The sequence below is a fragment of the Myodes glareolus genome, chromosome 1, assembly GCF_982192425.1.
Source record: "Myodes glareolus chromosome 1, mMyoGla1.1, whole genome shotgun sequence".
NCBI lineage: Eukaryota > Metazoa > Chordata > Mammalia > Rodentia > Cricetidae > Myodes > Myodes glareolus.
In genome coordinates this window covers 59,839,791-59,856,426 of record NC_142026.1, presented here as the reverse complement: position 1 = coordinate 59,856,426, position 16,636 = coordinate 59,839,791, and the positions used below count along the sequence as shown (strand labels likewise).

General features: G+C 51.8%; 1 protein-coding gene across 2 annotated transcripts; it reads right to left on the bottom strand.

The window, feature by feature from the left end:
• Positions 1-3,693: 3,693 nt before the first annotated feature.
• Ccdc97 (coiled-coil domain containing 97) lies at positions 3,694-15,339 on the bottom strand. 2 transcript variants are annotated; one of them, XM_048440875.3, is made up of 5 exons: positions 15,166-15,336; positions 8,645-9,097; positions 7,610-7,879; positions 7,228-7,357; positions 3,694-5,762 (listed from the first exon to the last, which is right to left on the bottom strand). In XM_048440875.3, exons 1-5 carry the CDS (start codon positions 15,227-15,229, stop codon positions 5,642-5,644), a joined length of 1,038 nt encoding a protein of 345 aa, XP_048296832.1. In that variant the 5' UTR covers positions 15,230-15,336; the 3' UTR covers positions 3,694-5,641. The 2 variants fall into 2 exon arrangements, with proteins under 2 accessions (XP_048296832.1, XP_048296840.3); XM_048440883.3 differs by lacking the exon at positions 7,228-7,357 and having other exon boundaries at positions 15,166-15,339.
• Positions 15,340-16,636: the final 1,297 nt, after the last annotated feature.

The following is a 16,636-nucleotide window of genomic DNA, read 5'->3' as shown; positions in this document are numbered from 1 at the left end:
TGCTTTTCACTCAGGGAATGTTCAGGAGAGAGGCGGATGGAGGGCAGTGCCTTTGCTCTGAAGCTGACAGTCCTGAGACTGGGTAAGTCGGCCCTAGGCCTCCTGACCTCTGCCCATTCCAGGTATGAGAGCCTCAAGGACCAGGTTGGACTTGGTTTGGTGACAGGACAGCAGGACGAGCTCACTCTGCCAGGACATTTACCATTGCCACTAGTTCACACCACTGAGGCCTGGCCCCAGGAGGGGGAGAAATAAGCAAGGACACACATTGTTGGCACTGGAACCCCTCAACCGCTAAATACTCCCACCACCTTCAGCAGAAGCCAAAATAAGAACCGTGTCCCACAACCACACCAAACATTCACCTCTCAGGACTGGTGACACGCGGATTCTGACACCTGGCCATAGTCATAGACCACACAGACACAGACTATAAACAGCCCAGCCCCGGAGCCTCACAGGGACATGGCGGAAGGAGAGAGTTTGATAGAAAAGGCCATCACAGGGCCATGGTTCCACCACATGCCAGACAGATTCACAGTGTCACATGCACCAGACACACACCACAGCATCAGAGCCCTTTTGGGAAACAGACCTCCCCACCCCCAGCAGTTACACAAACATCCTCCACGGGGTCATGGTCATTGCGTGACCCATCACAAACCCACTCATACCACACACACTGAGGTTTTTATACACGTCACAACTCCGACCAGACTACCAACAGGTCACAGCTACCGTCTGGCACCCTTCACACACACCCACTTGCTTGGGGAGTCCCAAGTGACCTCACAGACCCAGACACAGTCACACCCAGGATCCCAGACGTAGCAGCTCCCACGCACCCAGACACACCCCCAGGCTTCCCAAGCCGTTACACCAGCCCTTCACCCTGAAGCCTGCCTGCTGGCTGTGCCCCATGCCCTGCCCAACTGCCTGTTGCTCCTAGGCAGGCCTGTCTGCTGGCAGTCATGGGGGAGGGTAATTTGCAGACTCAGCACCTTTGCTGGCCCTTGCACTGCCCTGATGCCCTGGCACTTGGGCTCAACAGGTTGCCTGACCCAGCACAGCTGGGACTACCCAGAACATCTACTTCAAGCAGGACAGGGCACAGGGTGGCCGGGTAGTCCCGCCCCTTAGGCAGCTGGGGCATGGGGGAAGCTGTGGAGAGAGCCTGGGTTCCGGCTGGATCCCCAGTTTCCTGTCCAGCTTCTAGAGCAGGAAACAGCCAAGGAGGCCTGCACAGGCCTTCCTGCCCCCTCCTAGACCTGCTGGGTCTGGATGAACGGGGGAGGGGAAGGGAGACAGGAACAGGATTCCCCTTGAAGCCTAGTCTCCAGGCATGCGCTGTACCAATGTGTTTGTTTCTAGTGTGTCCTTATAAGTGTTCTGAGTGTGAACACACGCACCCTCTTCCTTCCCCCCTTTCTCTGTCTGTCTGTCTTTCTGTCTTTCTCCTGAGGGCTTTTGGACAGCATGGCATTGTCAATTTGGCGTGTTAATCCCAGCATGCATTCTGCTCGGCGTTTGTGGCTGAGTGTCTGCTGCTGGACAAGCTGGGGTACTTTCTGTGGGTTCTCTGCTGGCACTGTTTGTAGGTGAGAGGGTATACCAGTGGGTTGCCTATCTGGAACAAGTTTCGAGTCTGATCCCCTCACCCCAAGCAGCTTCACAGTTCTCTGGGTGTAAATTTTTGCAGTTAGTGTCAGTTCTACTTGAAATCAGGGTGTTTTCTGCATGTTTGTGGCTCTGTGAGGATTTTTTGGAAAGGTGTGTGTTTTGTTACATGTGCTGTTTCTGATGCTGTACTTGTATGCTGGTCACCAGTGTGTGTGCCTTGTGGGAGGGTGATTTGGAGGTTACAACTGTGTGTGTGTTAGTTATAATATATGGGGGGGGTAAGTATATGTGAGTGCTGCTTCTGGTGGTGGTCCGAGGCGTCAGAGGCCCCTGAAGGTGGAGCGACAGGTTAATAGTGAGCTTTACCTGACATGGGTGCTGAGGACAGAACCCAGGGCCTCTGGAAGAACTGTGAGCCATCTCTCTGGCCCACTGTGAGTGCAGAAGTTCAGGCTTTAGGTGTGCTGGGAAATCTCTGCAGCCTCAGGGTCTCGTGTAGCGTTTGCTGGCTTTGAACTTGAACTCCTAGTTGTCCCACTTCTCTCTGTAGAAAGCTGGCAGTGTGGGTTTCATGCAGCTTTGAGGATGAAACCCCAGGCAAGCACTGTACCAAGTCACAGCCCCAGCCCAGAGGGCTGCATTTTGCGAGTGTTTTGTTCATAGTCCAACACATATTTCAGTTTGTACTCGCGGTACATCTCCAACACACTGTGGCCCTTGGTGTCTGTGTGAGCGGTCATAGTGGGCTCTGAGGCCTGCATGTCCGTTTTAGACTGGCATCAGCGAGGGTGGGTGTCAGTATGCTGGCGGGGTTAGCATCGGGCTGGTGACTTCAGTATGTGAGCTGTATGGGTCACTTTTGAGTGTTCAGAGGTGTCAACACTAGGATTGGCGGGTGTGTGTGTGTGTGTGGGCTAAACTGTGTGCTGATGTTTTCAAAGGAGGGAACTTCCTATCTTGTGAGGCCATTGGCTGTTGTGTGATCAGTGCTGGTTGGCCTTTGTGCTGAGTGGAGCCTGTCTGCGGTGTCCCCTTGCTGGCGGGTGCCACGCTGGCTTGGGGCTGGCTGTGGCAACGGGCAGGGCAGGGCAGGGCAGGGGCTGTGGTGGGCACTGGCCTTACGCCCAGCCTTGGTATAAATATCCCCAGGCTGCCCGCTGCTGTTTACTCGGCCGGAGCCCTGGGGGCGGCCCCAACAGGTTCTGGCGGGGGGGGGGGGGGGGGTGACCCGGCTACAGCACAGACATTTCCTTCTGCTCAGACAGGCAGGCAGCCTTGCTGGCCTCTCGTGGGTGGGGACAAGGTGGTGACCCCTTGTTTTAGGTTCCTAGGGGCCACCAGTGGAGCTCTGACCTGGATTTCCCAGGGTCTGGGAGGCAAATGGGGTAAGGATATGGACCAGCAGACAGCAGGGAGAGGGAGAGAAAAAACGTGAGGGTGAAGGCCGGCGGGGGAAGAAGGGGGCAGGCTACATTCACAGTAAAGGAGCTAAGAGCCTGGTGAACAAGGGGCAGAGAAGTGTGTTTGAGGGACCAAGGGCAGAAGCCCAGGAGAAAGAGGAAAGGATGGGAGACATGGGGGCACAGATGGGAGAGGAAGGAAATGGGGATGGTGTGGGTCAGACAGGGACCTTTCCAAAAAAGAGCTAAGGTTGGGGAGCAGGAGGCAGAGAGGTGACGGTAGACAAGGGTACGGGGCAACGGCCACCTGAGCCCAGTCCAGGGCAGGACAGACAGGAGACATGGAGGTGGGGGCCGGATACCCACAGAGGGGCTCTCCCCTCCCTGACTCAGCCTCCCCGCCCACCTCATCCCCAGGAACCAGATCAGAGGCTGAGGCGCCAGCCACCACGGGGGAGGGAGGGTCTGCTCAAGCAGGGTGTGCCTTTGCTGTCTGCCCCCTCCTCTGTCTCCACCTTTCTTCCTGTCTCCTCATCTAATCCCTGTCCTTGTGGCGGGCTCCACCTCTCTCTCATTTGCAGACTCAACCATCTGACTAAGCCCAGATCCTGACTCAGTGGCTGTGTGGCTCAGCTCTCTTTAAAGTTACATAACAAACTGATGGACGGCAGCCTTTCTGTCTTCAATCAGTTTAATAATCAGACAGAACACTGGTCAACTGAAAAGACTTAAGCTAACCCAGCTCCCCAAAGAGCACTCTTGGCTCCTGCTGGGAGCCCCCAGCAGGCCTCTGGGGGACAAGGGCAGGGCTGTAACAGCACATCACTCGTACACATGCCATGGCACTTCCATCTCCCACAGGCTCTCTCGGTTTGTCTTCTGTCCCCTCTGTTGTCTGGCCCCCACAGTCACACGCTGGCAGGAGTGGCATGTAGGAGTGTGTTCTAGTCTTGCTCTGCCTGGAAGGCCAGGTGATCTCAACAGCTTTTCTGGGCTGTTTCGTCATTTGTGACAAGTGGCAGTTGACAGTCTGGATCAGGTTGTCAAGAGGTGTCACCACTGCCTCAGGCAGCCTGGCCCAGGTGGAACTACTGAGGTCGTTTCCATATTTCAAGCTTTCATGCCAACACCCTCTGTCCCGAGTAGCTCTCTGGGTGAGTTTAGTTGACCCAGGGGTCAGGACTTTAGCTCAAGAAAGCAGTTTTAAGGGTCCTGCAGGTATAGCCAAATAGAATGCCACAATTGTCTCAGAGTAGCTTGCCTCTTCAGGCTCAGACACATTAGCCTCCATCCTCAGAAGGGACAGTAGCAGGTCCCTTCTATCTGCTGGGGCAGCAGGAGCCGGGTGTGGGGCATGGGAAGGTAGGACGTCTGGGTTCCCACAGGCCATGGCTGACTCACAGGCAGCCATCTGGCTCTCATTAGTCCCAGGCAGCAGGGGGCTCTGTGGGGAGGGCCCTGTGGGGCGGGCCCTGTGGCCTGCTGGGGGCAGGGACACTAGGGCAGGCTCTCTGTGTGTGTGTGTGTGTGTGTGTGTGTGTGTGAGAGAGAGAGAGAGAGAGAGAGAGAGACAGAGAGACAGAGAGAGAGAGAGACAGAGAGAGAGAGGGGGAGAGGTGACTCAAGACACATGATAACAGCCTATGTGTACTTGGAGAGTGTAAACAGGAGAGGGGGAGGGAGGTGGAAGAAGTGAAGAAAAGGAAAATTGTGGCTAGGAAGGGGGGCTAATAGGGGACGGTCCCCTTCTTCAAGTGCCTCCTACACTCAAGCTGGCCCTGTGGTTCCCAGCTCTGCCTCTCTCTGCCAGCATTCCCAGCCAAGGTCCAAAGGGAGCAGCAGAGCCTGGTGCCCTCTGGGTTCCCCTGACCCCCACCCAGAGGGAAGTCTCACTGGGTACCCAGGCTTCTGCTGCCCATAGCTGCCAGGCCTGGGGGCGGGGACATAGAGGAGCAGAGACATAAAGGCTGAGACAGGGACAGACAGTAAGGCAGAGGCCTGGAGAGAAACGGAATGGACACACAGAAGGGATGAGAAGGCCTGAAGACTGAGGTACAGGAGAGAGGGGACCAGTGTAGGACACGGGCACAGAGAAATGGAAAAGCCCAGAACTGGGCGCAGCCTGATCTAAACACTAGAATCCATGTGACAGCTGCAGCCACAATCGTTCAGGGCTCTGTGTGGGCACAGCACCCATAACACAGAGAAAGGCAGAAGGGTGGATGCACAGATGTTGGAGACCTAAGAAACTAAAAGAGGGGAGAGGGGATAAGAACAAGACTGGTAGGCCAGGGCATGCACAGCATGTGGGAGGCAGAGACAAGAGGACAGAGTTTCAGGACAGCCAGGGCTACAAAGCAACAGGCTAGCCAGCTCCTCGGTGAGACCCCATCTCAAAGAGAAAGGACAGAGAGGTAGGGCCAAGGAGAGAGGGGCAATGACTTTCCAGAAGAGTGGAAACCCCATAAACAGAAGTGTGGGCATTGTCTGAAGTGTGTCAGGCCTGGGGGCCTGCCCTGATGGCCCCCAAGTCACTAAGCCAGCCTGTAATCAGCTGCCTGTAATCAGCTGCCTGTAGGGGGATGGGCAAGGTGTGTCACTGGCTGGAAGGGTGGGAGCCATCAGTCCCCATCTAGCTCTGGGCTGGGCACATCCTCGGGTTCTTCTTCATCAAAGTATCGCTCCTCCTCGTCGCGTGCCACAATGTCCAGGTTATCAAAGTCAGGGTTGTCATCCACCGCGCTGCAGAAAAGGAAGCTGTCAGTGGTCATGGGGCCCAGGTCAGGGGAGCTGACTCCCTGGGGATGCTGGGCCTTTTGGAATCCCAATCAGTCTACATAAAAAAACACTGGCTTTGAGGGTTGGAAAGATTACTCAGGGGTTAAGAGCCTTGCCTGCTCTTCCAGAGGTCCTGAGTTCAATTCCCAGCAACCACATCTGTAATAAGCAGCTCACAACCATCTGTAATAAGATCTGGCATGCAGGCATACATGCAGGCACAACACTGTATATATGATAAGTAAATCTTAAAAAAAAAAAAAATGAACCAAAACTCTGGCTACTCTGCAGATTGGAAGATGTGAGAACACCAGGGCCTGCAGGGGCAATGTGGCACTTTGACTGTTCCCATAGCACCCCAGTCCCATGTGGATCTGAGTCACCGAGGTGTCACTCATCCAAGATGGACCCTTAGCAATCTCAGGTCTACCCTGGCACCGGTGTCCTTTGTGTCCCTCGCCTTCACTCTTGGCAGATCTGCTCAGATGCCACCCACTAAGGCTCTGACAACACACTGTCCTCTCCCCTTCTGAGCTCCACCACTAATGAAGTTGGGCAGACTGCCGTCAATAGAAGGGGGCCTCTTTCAGGCAGGGAATCCTTGGCTGCACTTACCCCTCGCTTTAACTCTGGATTCTGGACATAGAAGGCATATAGAAGCATAAATTGATTGTGTGACACATCTGGGCCTCTGCTGCCCTACAGCAGCCCTCCTGAAAGCACAGGGTTAGGTCCCCACTCCTGACATCCTTGGGGTTACCTAGTGTTACCAGGGCTGGCTCACAGGTGCCATGGCCCAACATTATGCATAGTCTTGGTAGCCCTGCTTAGCAGTGGATGAACCCCACTGGTTCCAGATCTGTGGGGATCCCAGCATGGCCTCTAGAGCAATGGTAATCAGGCTCCCTGTTCCACTGATGCTGTTCATGGACACAGGTCACATGTCACTTGGGCTGGGTGTGAACAGGCAGGATCCTGAACTGCCAGGCCCATGGATGGGATCATAACGGAGAGACTGGCTCAGATGACAGCCACTTATCATTTATCTTTCTTTTCTTTCTTCTTGAGACTAAGTCTCATCACATCACCCTGGCTGGAGCTCAGAGACCCAACACCTCTGCCTCCCACCTGCTGGGATGGAGGGTGTGCACTACTGGCCTCATCTCAGTGCTTTATCAACACTGAACTAAATGTCAGTGTACCTCTCTACCTATGAATGAAGGGATTAGGGCTCCGAGAGAGACAAGGTTAGCCCGAGACCCCAGCTATCAACTCTTGTTGATGTAACACCTCTGAGTGACTGACATCACTAGGACCCATGGTGGGGAACTACTCCAGGGCTCTCTAGTCCCACTAAGGGAGGGCCTGTGAGGACAGGGGCCTGCTTGTGGCCCAGGGCCATGGGTGCTGGGCTGGGAATGGGAGGCACCTGTAGTCAAAGCCCCCATCTTTGCCATCCAGGAATCGCTGATGCATGCGGCTGGTGAACTCCTCCCTCAGGATCAGCCTCTCCTCTGAGTCGGGCACCCAGGACTCCGAGTCCTTGTCTGACCTCTGGTCTGTAGAGATACCCAAGACAGTGACCTGAAGGCGTCTGACAAGCTACCGTCCTATGTCCAACCCCATGCCTGCCCTCCTGGGGTGTACAGTGGATAAAATGGGGATGCCATGTGTACCACAGTGGTCAGGAGGAGATGGCAGGGCAGAGGATGAGGCCAGACATCGTGTCTACTCTCACAGATTAGGGCTCAGACAGGTACCACAACATGGGGAACAGGCCTGGGGCAGGGTGCCCTGCTGTCGGCCCTCACCTTCCTCATCACTGTCCTCTTCCTCTTCAAAGCAGGCATCCTCCTCTTCTTGTTGCTGGAGCAGCTTCTGCTGCAGCTCCCGTTCCTGGTAGGACTGGAAGAGCAGGTCGGAGAGTGGGTAGGCAGGTGTGCTGGGGGAGCTGGGTCTGGGGGCCTGGGGGGCTGGTGTGCGGGCACTGAGCTCTTCCTGTGTGAGGTACTGTCCTATGTACTGCTCATACAGCAGCGGGGCCCGGAACCGCATCTGCTCATCGCTGAAGTACTCGCCTCCTGTGCACAAGAGGCAGGGTTAGGGGTGAGCACCCGTGTCCAGGCATGTATGTGTGTGAACTGCTTATGAGATGTTTACATTTGTATGCGATTGAGGTACACGATAAAGTCACCCGCAGGTGCCTGAGGTTCTGTGGGGTACTGAATATACAGCCTGGGCTGAGCAGTTTATGTACCCAGGCCTGAGCCACTCTAGACCAGGCTGGCACCAAACTCAGAGATCCTCCTGCCTCTGCCTCCTGAGTGTTGGGGCATGAACCGCTACACCAGGCTCTTCTTCCTTCATGCTTTTCACCTGTGTTTTGTTCAGGTTGGCCTTGTGCCCAAGGCCATACGTATATCCCTCCTTGGTTTCCAACAGTGCTTTTTGTGCACGGTGTGACAATGAGAACTCCCAGTCCTTAGGGACATCTGATTATCACAGTGCTCTCTATGGTGTCCTCAGTCACAGCCATCTAAGATGTCACTTCTGCCAACACTTGAAAGGCTGAGGCAGGAGGAATTTGGGTTCAAAGACAGCCTGGGCACTACAGAGTGAGACTCTGCCAAACAAATGTGACCCTGTCATCTACTGAATTCTGGCCCTATCTGCTCACCTTTCTCTCCCTTACTTCACTGTGGGTCTGTGTCTCCGCTCTCTTTGTCTCAAAACTTAACTCCAAGGATATCTTGGGGTTCCTACACTTGGGCCTTGTCTCGCTCACTCAGCCTCAGTCTCCCTTTCCTCCCCACCTCTGTCCCCCACCATCCACCATCCCCCAACACCTTGGATGAGCTTTCGCAGGGCAGCATAACGTCGGTTACGCAGGCGGGTGCGCAGGGTTCGGGGTCGGGCAGTGCCTTGCCGGGCCACCTCGGCACAGTAGAAGTCAGCACGGTGGTCCCCACGCAGGTGGCCAAAGCAGGCCAGGTGCTCTTCCCGGAGACCGGTGCGAAAACGCTCCAGGAACACCAGTGGCTTCTCGTGATAGAGCTGGCCCAGGATGGCCACTTTCTCATGCTCTGTCAGGTCAGGCTCGCCCTGCTGTTGGCTGCACACAGGCAGGTGGCTTGCGGCAATGGCATGCAGCATGGCACTCACGGCCGGACTCTCAGCCTGGGAGATGTCACCATCGGGGACTCCTGGTATACTCTCTTTTGTCTCCTTGTCCTGGGGTGCAGATGGAACAGGAGCCTGGCTCAGCTCCCCCCAGTGCACACATCTGGGCTCCACACTGTCTGCAAGTCAAGGGGAGTCTTTAGTTAAAGGCTAAGAGGGCATCGGGAAGGGATTAGGTAGGAAGTGGTTGGGTGTTGGCACACACAGTTCGCACTCATGGAGTGTCCCTGGCATCCTGGGGAATGTGTTAGGCCCTGGACAGAGCATGGTGAATGAGAGGTTCCATCATGATGCGGCATAGTCAATACCCTAATTTGAAGAAGGAGCTGCGGGCAGGCCTGCCCAGCTCCCGCACAGCTAGCTTAGCCCCAGAAATAACAACACACAAATTGTATTCATTTAAACACTGCCTGGCCCATTATCTCTAGAGAGTTAGTTACTGGCTAACTCTCACATCTTGATTAACCCATTTCTAATAATCTGTGTAGCACCATGAGGTGGTGGCTTACCGGGAAAGATTCAGCACGTCTGACCTGGTGGCTGGCTCCATGGCGTTTGCCTCATTGCCCTCTTCCTAGCATTCTGTTCTGTTTACTCCGCCTACCTAATTTTCTGTCCTATCAAAGGGCCAAGGCCGTCTCTTTATTAACCAATGAAAATAACAGATAGACAGAAGGCCCACCTACATCACTAATTAATTAACAAAATACATGGAGTATGTAGAAAAGCCAAAACAGACAAGCCTGGCACAGTAGCACACGCCTTTAATCCCAGCACCTTTAATCTCAGAGGAAAGTGGAGCTCTATGAGTAGTTCAAGGCCAGCCAGGACTATACAGGAGACTGAATCTCAAAAATGAAAACAAACCAACAATAAAAATCCAAAACACACTGATGGTGATGAAAGAGCATGCAAAGGAGAATCCCAAGAAGACAGGAGGGATGTGGGGGCAGCTCAGCATTAAATGGAGGGTAACAAAGCTTGCCAGGAAGTGACATCTGGAGAGATGGCTCAGCACTGGCTGCTCTTCCAGATAACCAGGCTCAATTCTCACCACCCACGTGGCAGCTCACAACTGTCTGTAACTCCAGTGCTCGAGGATGCGGCGTCTTCTCCTGGCCTCCTCGGCAATATATGCTTGTGGTGTGCAGACATGAATGTGGATAAAACCACCAACACATACAGGATAAAAATAAGAAAGTTTTTTATCTGAGTAAAAACCTAAAGTGCTGAGAGACTGACCGCTGTACTTTTTGGGATTAAAAACTTCTCACTAGGGAGCAGCAGCACAGGCCCTGATGCCTGACCTACTGAGGCTTTGCTGGTTTCCTGAGCCATCACATTAGGATACAGTCACTGACTTGTTCAATGACTGGTGGTTTGAATAAGAACGGCCCCCATAGGCTCCTACATTTGAATGCTTGGTCATTAGGGAGGGGCATTATTGCAAGGACTTGAAGGATCAGGAGGTGTGGACTTGTTGGAGGAAGTGTGTTACTGGGGTAGGCTTTGAGGTTCCAAAAGCCAGTGCCAAGCCAAGAGTTTCTCAGTCTACGGATGAGGATGTGGCCATGAGTTACTGTGCCAGCACCTGCCGGCATTCCGCCATGCTCCCTGCCATAATGATAATGGACTAAATCTCTGAAACTGTGAGGCCCAATTAAATGCATTCCTTTAAAAGAGTTGCTGTGGTCATGGTGTCTGCCTTGGTTTTTATTGCTGTGAACAGACACCATGACCACAGCAACTCTTATAAAGAAAACACTTGATTGAGGTGGCTCGCTTACAGTTTCATAGGTTCAGTTCATTATCATCATGGTGGGGAGCATGGCAGCATGCAGGCAGACGTGATGCTGGAGCCGAGTGCTGCATCTTACAGGCAACAGGAAGTCAACTGACTGTCACACCGAGCGAAACTTGAGAAAAAGACCTCACAGCCCACCCCACAGTGACACACTCCCTCCAACAAGGTCACACTCCTAATAGTGCCACTTCCTTTGGGGTCATTTTCTTTCAAACCACCAGTGTCTCTTCACAGCAACAGAATAGTGACGAGGACAGTGACCTACATCCTTATTCACTTCCCCTTAGGTACTCCCACATCCCCTAACCATTTGTTACCAAGTAAAGCCCTGGGCCAGTATGGCATATCCTAGGGAGGACTCCTATAGCCCCCACTCTTGTGCGCGTGGGGGGGGGCAGCCAGTCTGATATGGGAGGTCCTGATCAAAGATGACCTAATGACCTAGGCAAAGAACAGGAAAGACAGGCGCCGGGCAAAGTCAGTGGAAGCAGGAAGGAACTTAAGCAAGTACTAGAAAAGCAAAGATGGGAGAACCATGTGCCACTTTTAGATAACTGACTGGGATGAGGGGCAGATACAGACTGTAAAGTACTGTGAGTATCAGCAATTGAAGTAAGAGAGGCTGGGGCCATGCAGTTGAAGGAGGGTCAGATTCTTAAATGGACAAGCCATGGGATTGGAGGGCTAGGAGGGTTAGGGGTAGGTCCAAGGCTCTAGCCTAAGGGACAGACAAACTACTCCCAGGGATAGAGGCAGGAAGCAGATTGGGCTAGGGAAGCAGCCATGGATATGGGGAGACATTTGAGAGGCTGTATCTAAGAGAATGCTGGGACATAGGCCTCCCAGATCCCCCAGAGAGGTACAGTGCTGGAGACACGGCTGTACACATATACAGAGCCAGGCAGAGGGAAGCGACACATGGGGTGAGGGGAATGTGTACAGACAAACCACAAAGCAGATGACACTGGACATATGGGCAGAGGACATGCATGTGAAAGCTAAAAACTAGGTCTTCCAAAGACAGACGCATCTTAACTGCTGAAACTTTTAACAGTGTGTGTGGGGTCTCCACAGACATAATTATATTGTGGCTCTTAAAGACTGAGAGATTAGCTGGGCGGTGGTGGCGCATGCCTTTAATCACAGCACTTGGGAGTTGGAGGCAGGTGGATCTCTGTGAGTTCGAGGCCAGCCTGATCTACAAGAATTAGTTTCAGGACAGGTCCAAAGGTACACAGAGAAACCCTGTTTCAGAAAAAACAAAACAAAACAAAACAAAAACCCCACAGAAAACAAAAACAAACAGAAAACCTGAGAGATTATTTTGGGTTAAATGTCCTAAATGCAATAAGGGACTGAGGGAGGTCTGGAAAGATGGCTCAGTGGTTAAGGGCACCAGCTGCTCTTCCAGGGAACCCAGGTTTGATTCCCAGCACCCACACAGCAGCTCACAATCATGTATAACTCCAGTGCCAGGGGATCAGACACCCTCTTGGCCTCTGTGGGCACCATGCACAGACATGCATATAGGCCAAATCCCATACACATAAAATAATAATAAAATCAAGAAAGACAGAGGAAGATCAGACACACAGGTGCTATTACAGTGGAGGCAGAGATCAGAGTGCTATGGGCACAAGCCAGCAAGTACCAGTGCCATCTCTGACTGGAAGAGACGAGGAACAGCCTAGAGCCTGTGAGGGAGCCAGGCCATGTGGCCTGATTATTTCTGTCTGGTAATTCTAAGTCTAGATTTCATTTCTGTTCATTTTAAACACCCATTTTCTGGTCATTCAGTACCGCAGTCGTGAGAAATAACACAAAGGGCTAAGGAGCATCCTGAGAAGCAGGGAGAAGCCAGAGCATGCTGTCTCATAAAGCAAACTTGCCAGGATGGAGGGGTCAATGGCACTGACTCCTGTAAACAGTCCAGATGCTGGACAGGGTGGCACCCACCTGTAGCCCACTAGGGAGGCTGAGATAGAACAATTCACGAGTTTGAGACCAGGCTGGACTACATGGTGGGTTCTAGGTAAGCCTGGGTTACAAAGCAAAACCCATCTCAAATAAACAAACTAAAGGCAAGTTGCTATAGAGAAAGGAATAGCAATGAAAATGTAACAAAACAACAAAACCCAAACAACTAGATGGAGTAGCCATGTTTAACTGCACGTGCAAGGACGCCATTGGAGATCCTAATTGAACAAGTACAGAGTAAAGGAGAGGCTATAGTGGGTGGTGGGTAAAGAAAATGACGAGCAGTGTGTATGACTCTCTGGAGAAGTCAGGTATTTGAGAGGCTGTTGTGGAGTATTATTTGAAGATGTGCTACATTCATTACATTCATTCATGCTATGGAATATTTGTTTAATGATGCAAAGATGTGTTGCTTTTTTTTTTTTTTTTAAGATTTGCTTATTTACACCAGATAATGGTGGTGCATGTTTTTAATCCCAGCACTTGGGAGGCAGAGGCAGGCAGATCTCTGTGAGTTTGAGGCCAGCCTGGTCTATAAGAGCTAGTTCCAGGACAGGCTCCAAAAGCTACAGAGAAACACTGTCTTGAAAAATAAAAAGAAAAAAAAAAAGAATGACTTTTAGAGGTTAAGTCAGTGCTCTTAACCTCTGAGCCATCTCTCCAGCCCCAATGTTGCATTCTTTTATGTTGAATTTATTTAACTCTGTGAAGCTGTGCTACTTTGCCTGCCTAAAACACTTGATGGTCTGTCTAATAAAGAGCTAGATGGCCAATAGCGAGGCAGGAGAAAGGATGGGCAGGACTTGCCTGCAGAGAGAATAAATAAGGGAAGAAGGAAGAGTGAGAAAAGGAGGAGAGGAGGAGAATGCTGGGGGCCAGTCACACAGCTACACACACAGCAATGGAGTAAGATGTAAAGGAAGACATACAGAATAGAGAAAGGGAAAAGCCCAGAGGGAAAAGGAATGATTAAGTTAAGAAAAGCTGGCTAGAAACAAGCCAAGATAAGGTTAGGCATTCATAAGTAAGAATAAGTCTCCATGTATTTATTTGGGAGCTGGGTGGTGAGCCTCCAAAGTGCAAAGAGTAAAAACAAATACAAGCAAGCAACAAACAACCCCTCCCCCCCCCCCCAAAAAAAACAACTGCAGAAGGCATCACCAAGGGCACTTTTTCTTTCTTTTAATAAATGTTTGGAGTGCTAGGACTTCAGGCCTGCTCCACCACAGTTTATGTGGCACTGGGGACTGAGCCCAGAGTCAGGCATGCTAGGCAAGCCAGATCCTCAGTCCCTGGCTTTGAACTTTCCATCCTCCTGCCTCAGGCTCCTGATTATACGCCTATCTCACCATATCTTGGCCCAGATCCTCTTTTAGTTTGAAGGTATGGCTTAGTGGTAGCATGTATAATTAGTATTCATAAGGCCCAGGACTTAGGCCCCAACAATCAGAAGTTTAAGAGCTATAGAACATATTAATATACACATTTTTGAGGCAGGGCCTCACTGTACAGGGTCTCACTTTGTGGCCTGGAACTATGTAGTTCAGGCTGGCTGTAAACTCAAGGCAAACCTGCCTCAGTCTCACAAGTGCTGGCATTATAGGTTTGTGCCATCATACCTGGAGATCATCAAAGATTGAAACCTAGATAAAGAATACAAGGACATCTGCTCAACATTCATAATCCTGCTGTTCAGTTTAAGTAACTCCCAGTTCTTGTCAAATGGCTTTGATTATACCCCCGACACCACCATGTCAGATTACTTTGAAACAATGAGTTTTTAAGGTGAGCAAGACAAAAAAGTATTTTAAAGACAGGTGTGGTAGCGCCGGGCTGTAACACTAGCACTTCGGAGGCTAAGACAGGAGGAAGGGAAGTTGCTATAGAAAAAGACTGACACACACACAGAGGCAGTACTTGTGGGAATTCAGTAGAACAGTAAAAGGCATTGCAGGCGCGAGGGAGAAAGGACTTGAGGAGGCAGAAAGGACTGCAGACTTTGGGGACAAGGGAGTTAGAATGCAATGGGCGTTGTGGGTCTTACATAAGTCAGTTTGCATGGGACAAGAGGAGAGCTAGCTTGGGGCACAGAAAAGCTCAGGTTGGTACAGGAAAAAAGTACCTTGAGAAAGGTTGGCCTGAGACTGGAAGAATGTGCAGTTGAAGAAGTTTATATTTGCTTGAGACATTGGCAAGCAAGGGGTTAGTCTGGGACACTGAAAGGGATTATAAGAAAATGGAGGAAACTGTCCACCTGCCACAAGGCAATAATCTGACCTCAAAGTGGAGCAAGTGCTAAAAATGCCGGGAGGCTGAGGTTACACTTCCTAGACAGTCTACCGGAACCGTTTCCAGGTCACACCACAAGAGCCCTCTCCCGACGCCTGCGCCTGGTCAGTGCCTCACCATCATCGGACTTGTCCGTTACCGCCCCGACTGCTACGGCCTCCATCCCAAGTCTCCGACTCATTAACCGCCGCAGCGAGGTCCGGAAACCAGCACGGACCTTAAGCAGCCGCAACCATTTCCGGCTATGGAAGCGTCACTGACCGAGTGCTTAAACTGCACCCAGTCACTAAAGTTCCGGGTCAAAGGTGGCCCGCCTCTCTGCGCATGCGTGGCCCCGTCCCCAGCAACCAGGTATGAAAAGGGCGGTAGGCCGAATGAATCTTCAGCGTTCGCAAATTTAAAAACCATCGGGTACTGTATGTCATTTGATCGCTGCCGTAACTCCAGGCCCTCACGTAGTTAATATTTACAATAGTTGTTGCATAAGCATCCTCCAGGATCTGGAGACTCGACTATGCTTTTTAATTTAAAAATAATGCATGCATATGTGACCAGAGGACAATTTATGGGAGTGGGTTCTGGGGACAGAATTCAGTCAAGATTGCCAGCAAACTTTTTGTTTATTTTTCGAGACAGGGTTTCCCAGTCAGCCTCCGGAGTGCTGGGATTAAAGGCGTGCAGCACCACCCAGCTACCCAGCAAGCATCTTTGACTGCTGAGCCATCTCACCCACCTCCGTGGTTTGACTCCCTTCTGTCATCATCACATTCAGTCTGTGGCTGGCACGAGATGAAGTCAGAGAAAGGACCTTTGTGTTTCTAAACAAGGAGGAAACCCTGCAGGTGTGAGGCTTGTGGGAATTTGCTGTGGGAAGGAGAGGGTCCTGCCCACCACAGGGTAGGTGGGAGGCTTGTAGGTAGAGATACAGACCCCAGATGAGACCTGAAGGGATGATCAGGAGTTAGGAAATACTTGGGGCAGTTTGGCTGGCACGGGTAGCACTAGATGTTGGAATGGCTTACTATGGTCAGGGCATACAGTACTCAGGAGGCAGAGGCTGGGAAATCACTTAAGGTTTGAGCCAGCCTGATTATTAGTGAGATTCAGGCCTCCCAGGCTACATAGCAAGACCTTGTCTCAAGAAAGTAAAAGTAAGTTAAGAGGGTGTGTGAGGCCATGGTCATCAGTGCCAGGTCAGGCAGGGCTTCCTAGCCCTAACGAGCGGTTGGAGCCTACAGGGTTTGAGGAAGGGAACCAAGGAAAGGAAGTGGAGAGCACTGTGAGGAAGCTGGTGATCAATTCACATACAGTTGGAAGAGGAAGAACTAGTTTGCATCCCCCCAGAGTGGGGACTACTCGTCTGCATTATCAGTAGTGGTCAGCAGAGGGCGCTGAGTGGAGGAGCAGGACTTCTCAGACTAGGGACAGTGAGGACCCACCCCTCCTTGCCTTTTTCTAGACCAAGCTGACAAGTGCCTTTTAAGCACAGACATGGTCCCTCCAACTTCTCAGCCTCCCTCCTGATGTTTGGCCCTGTTGGTGAACAGTATGCATTAACCCTCACTTTTGGAGACAGGGTCTAAACTAT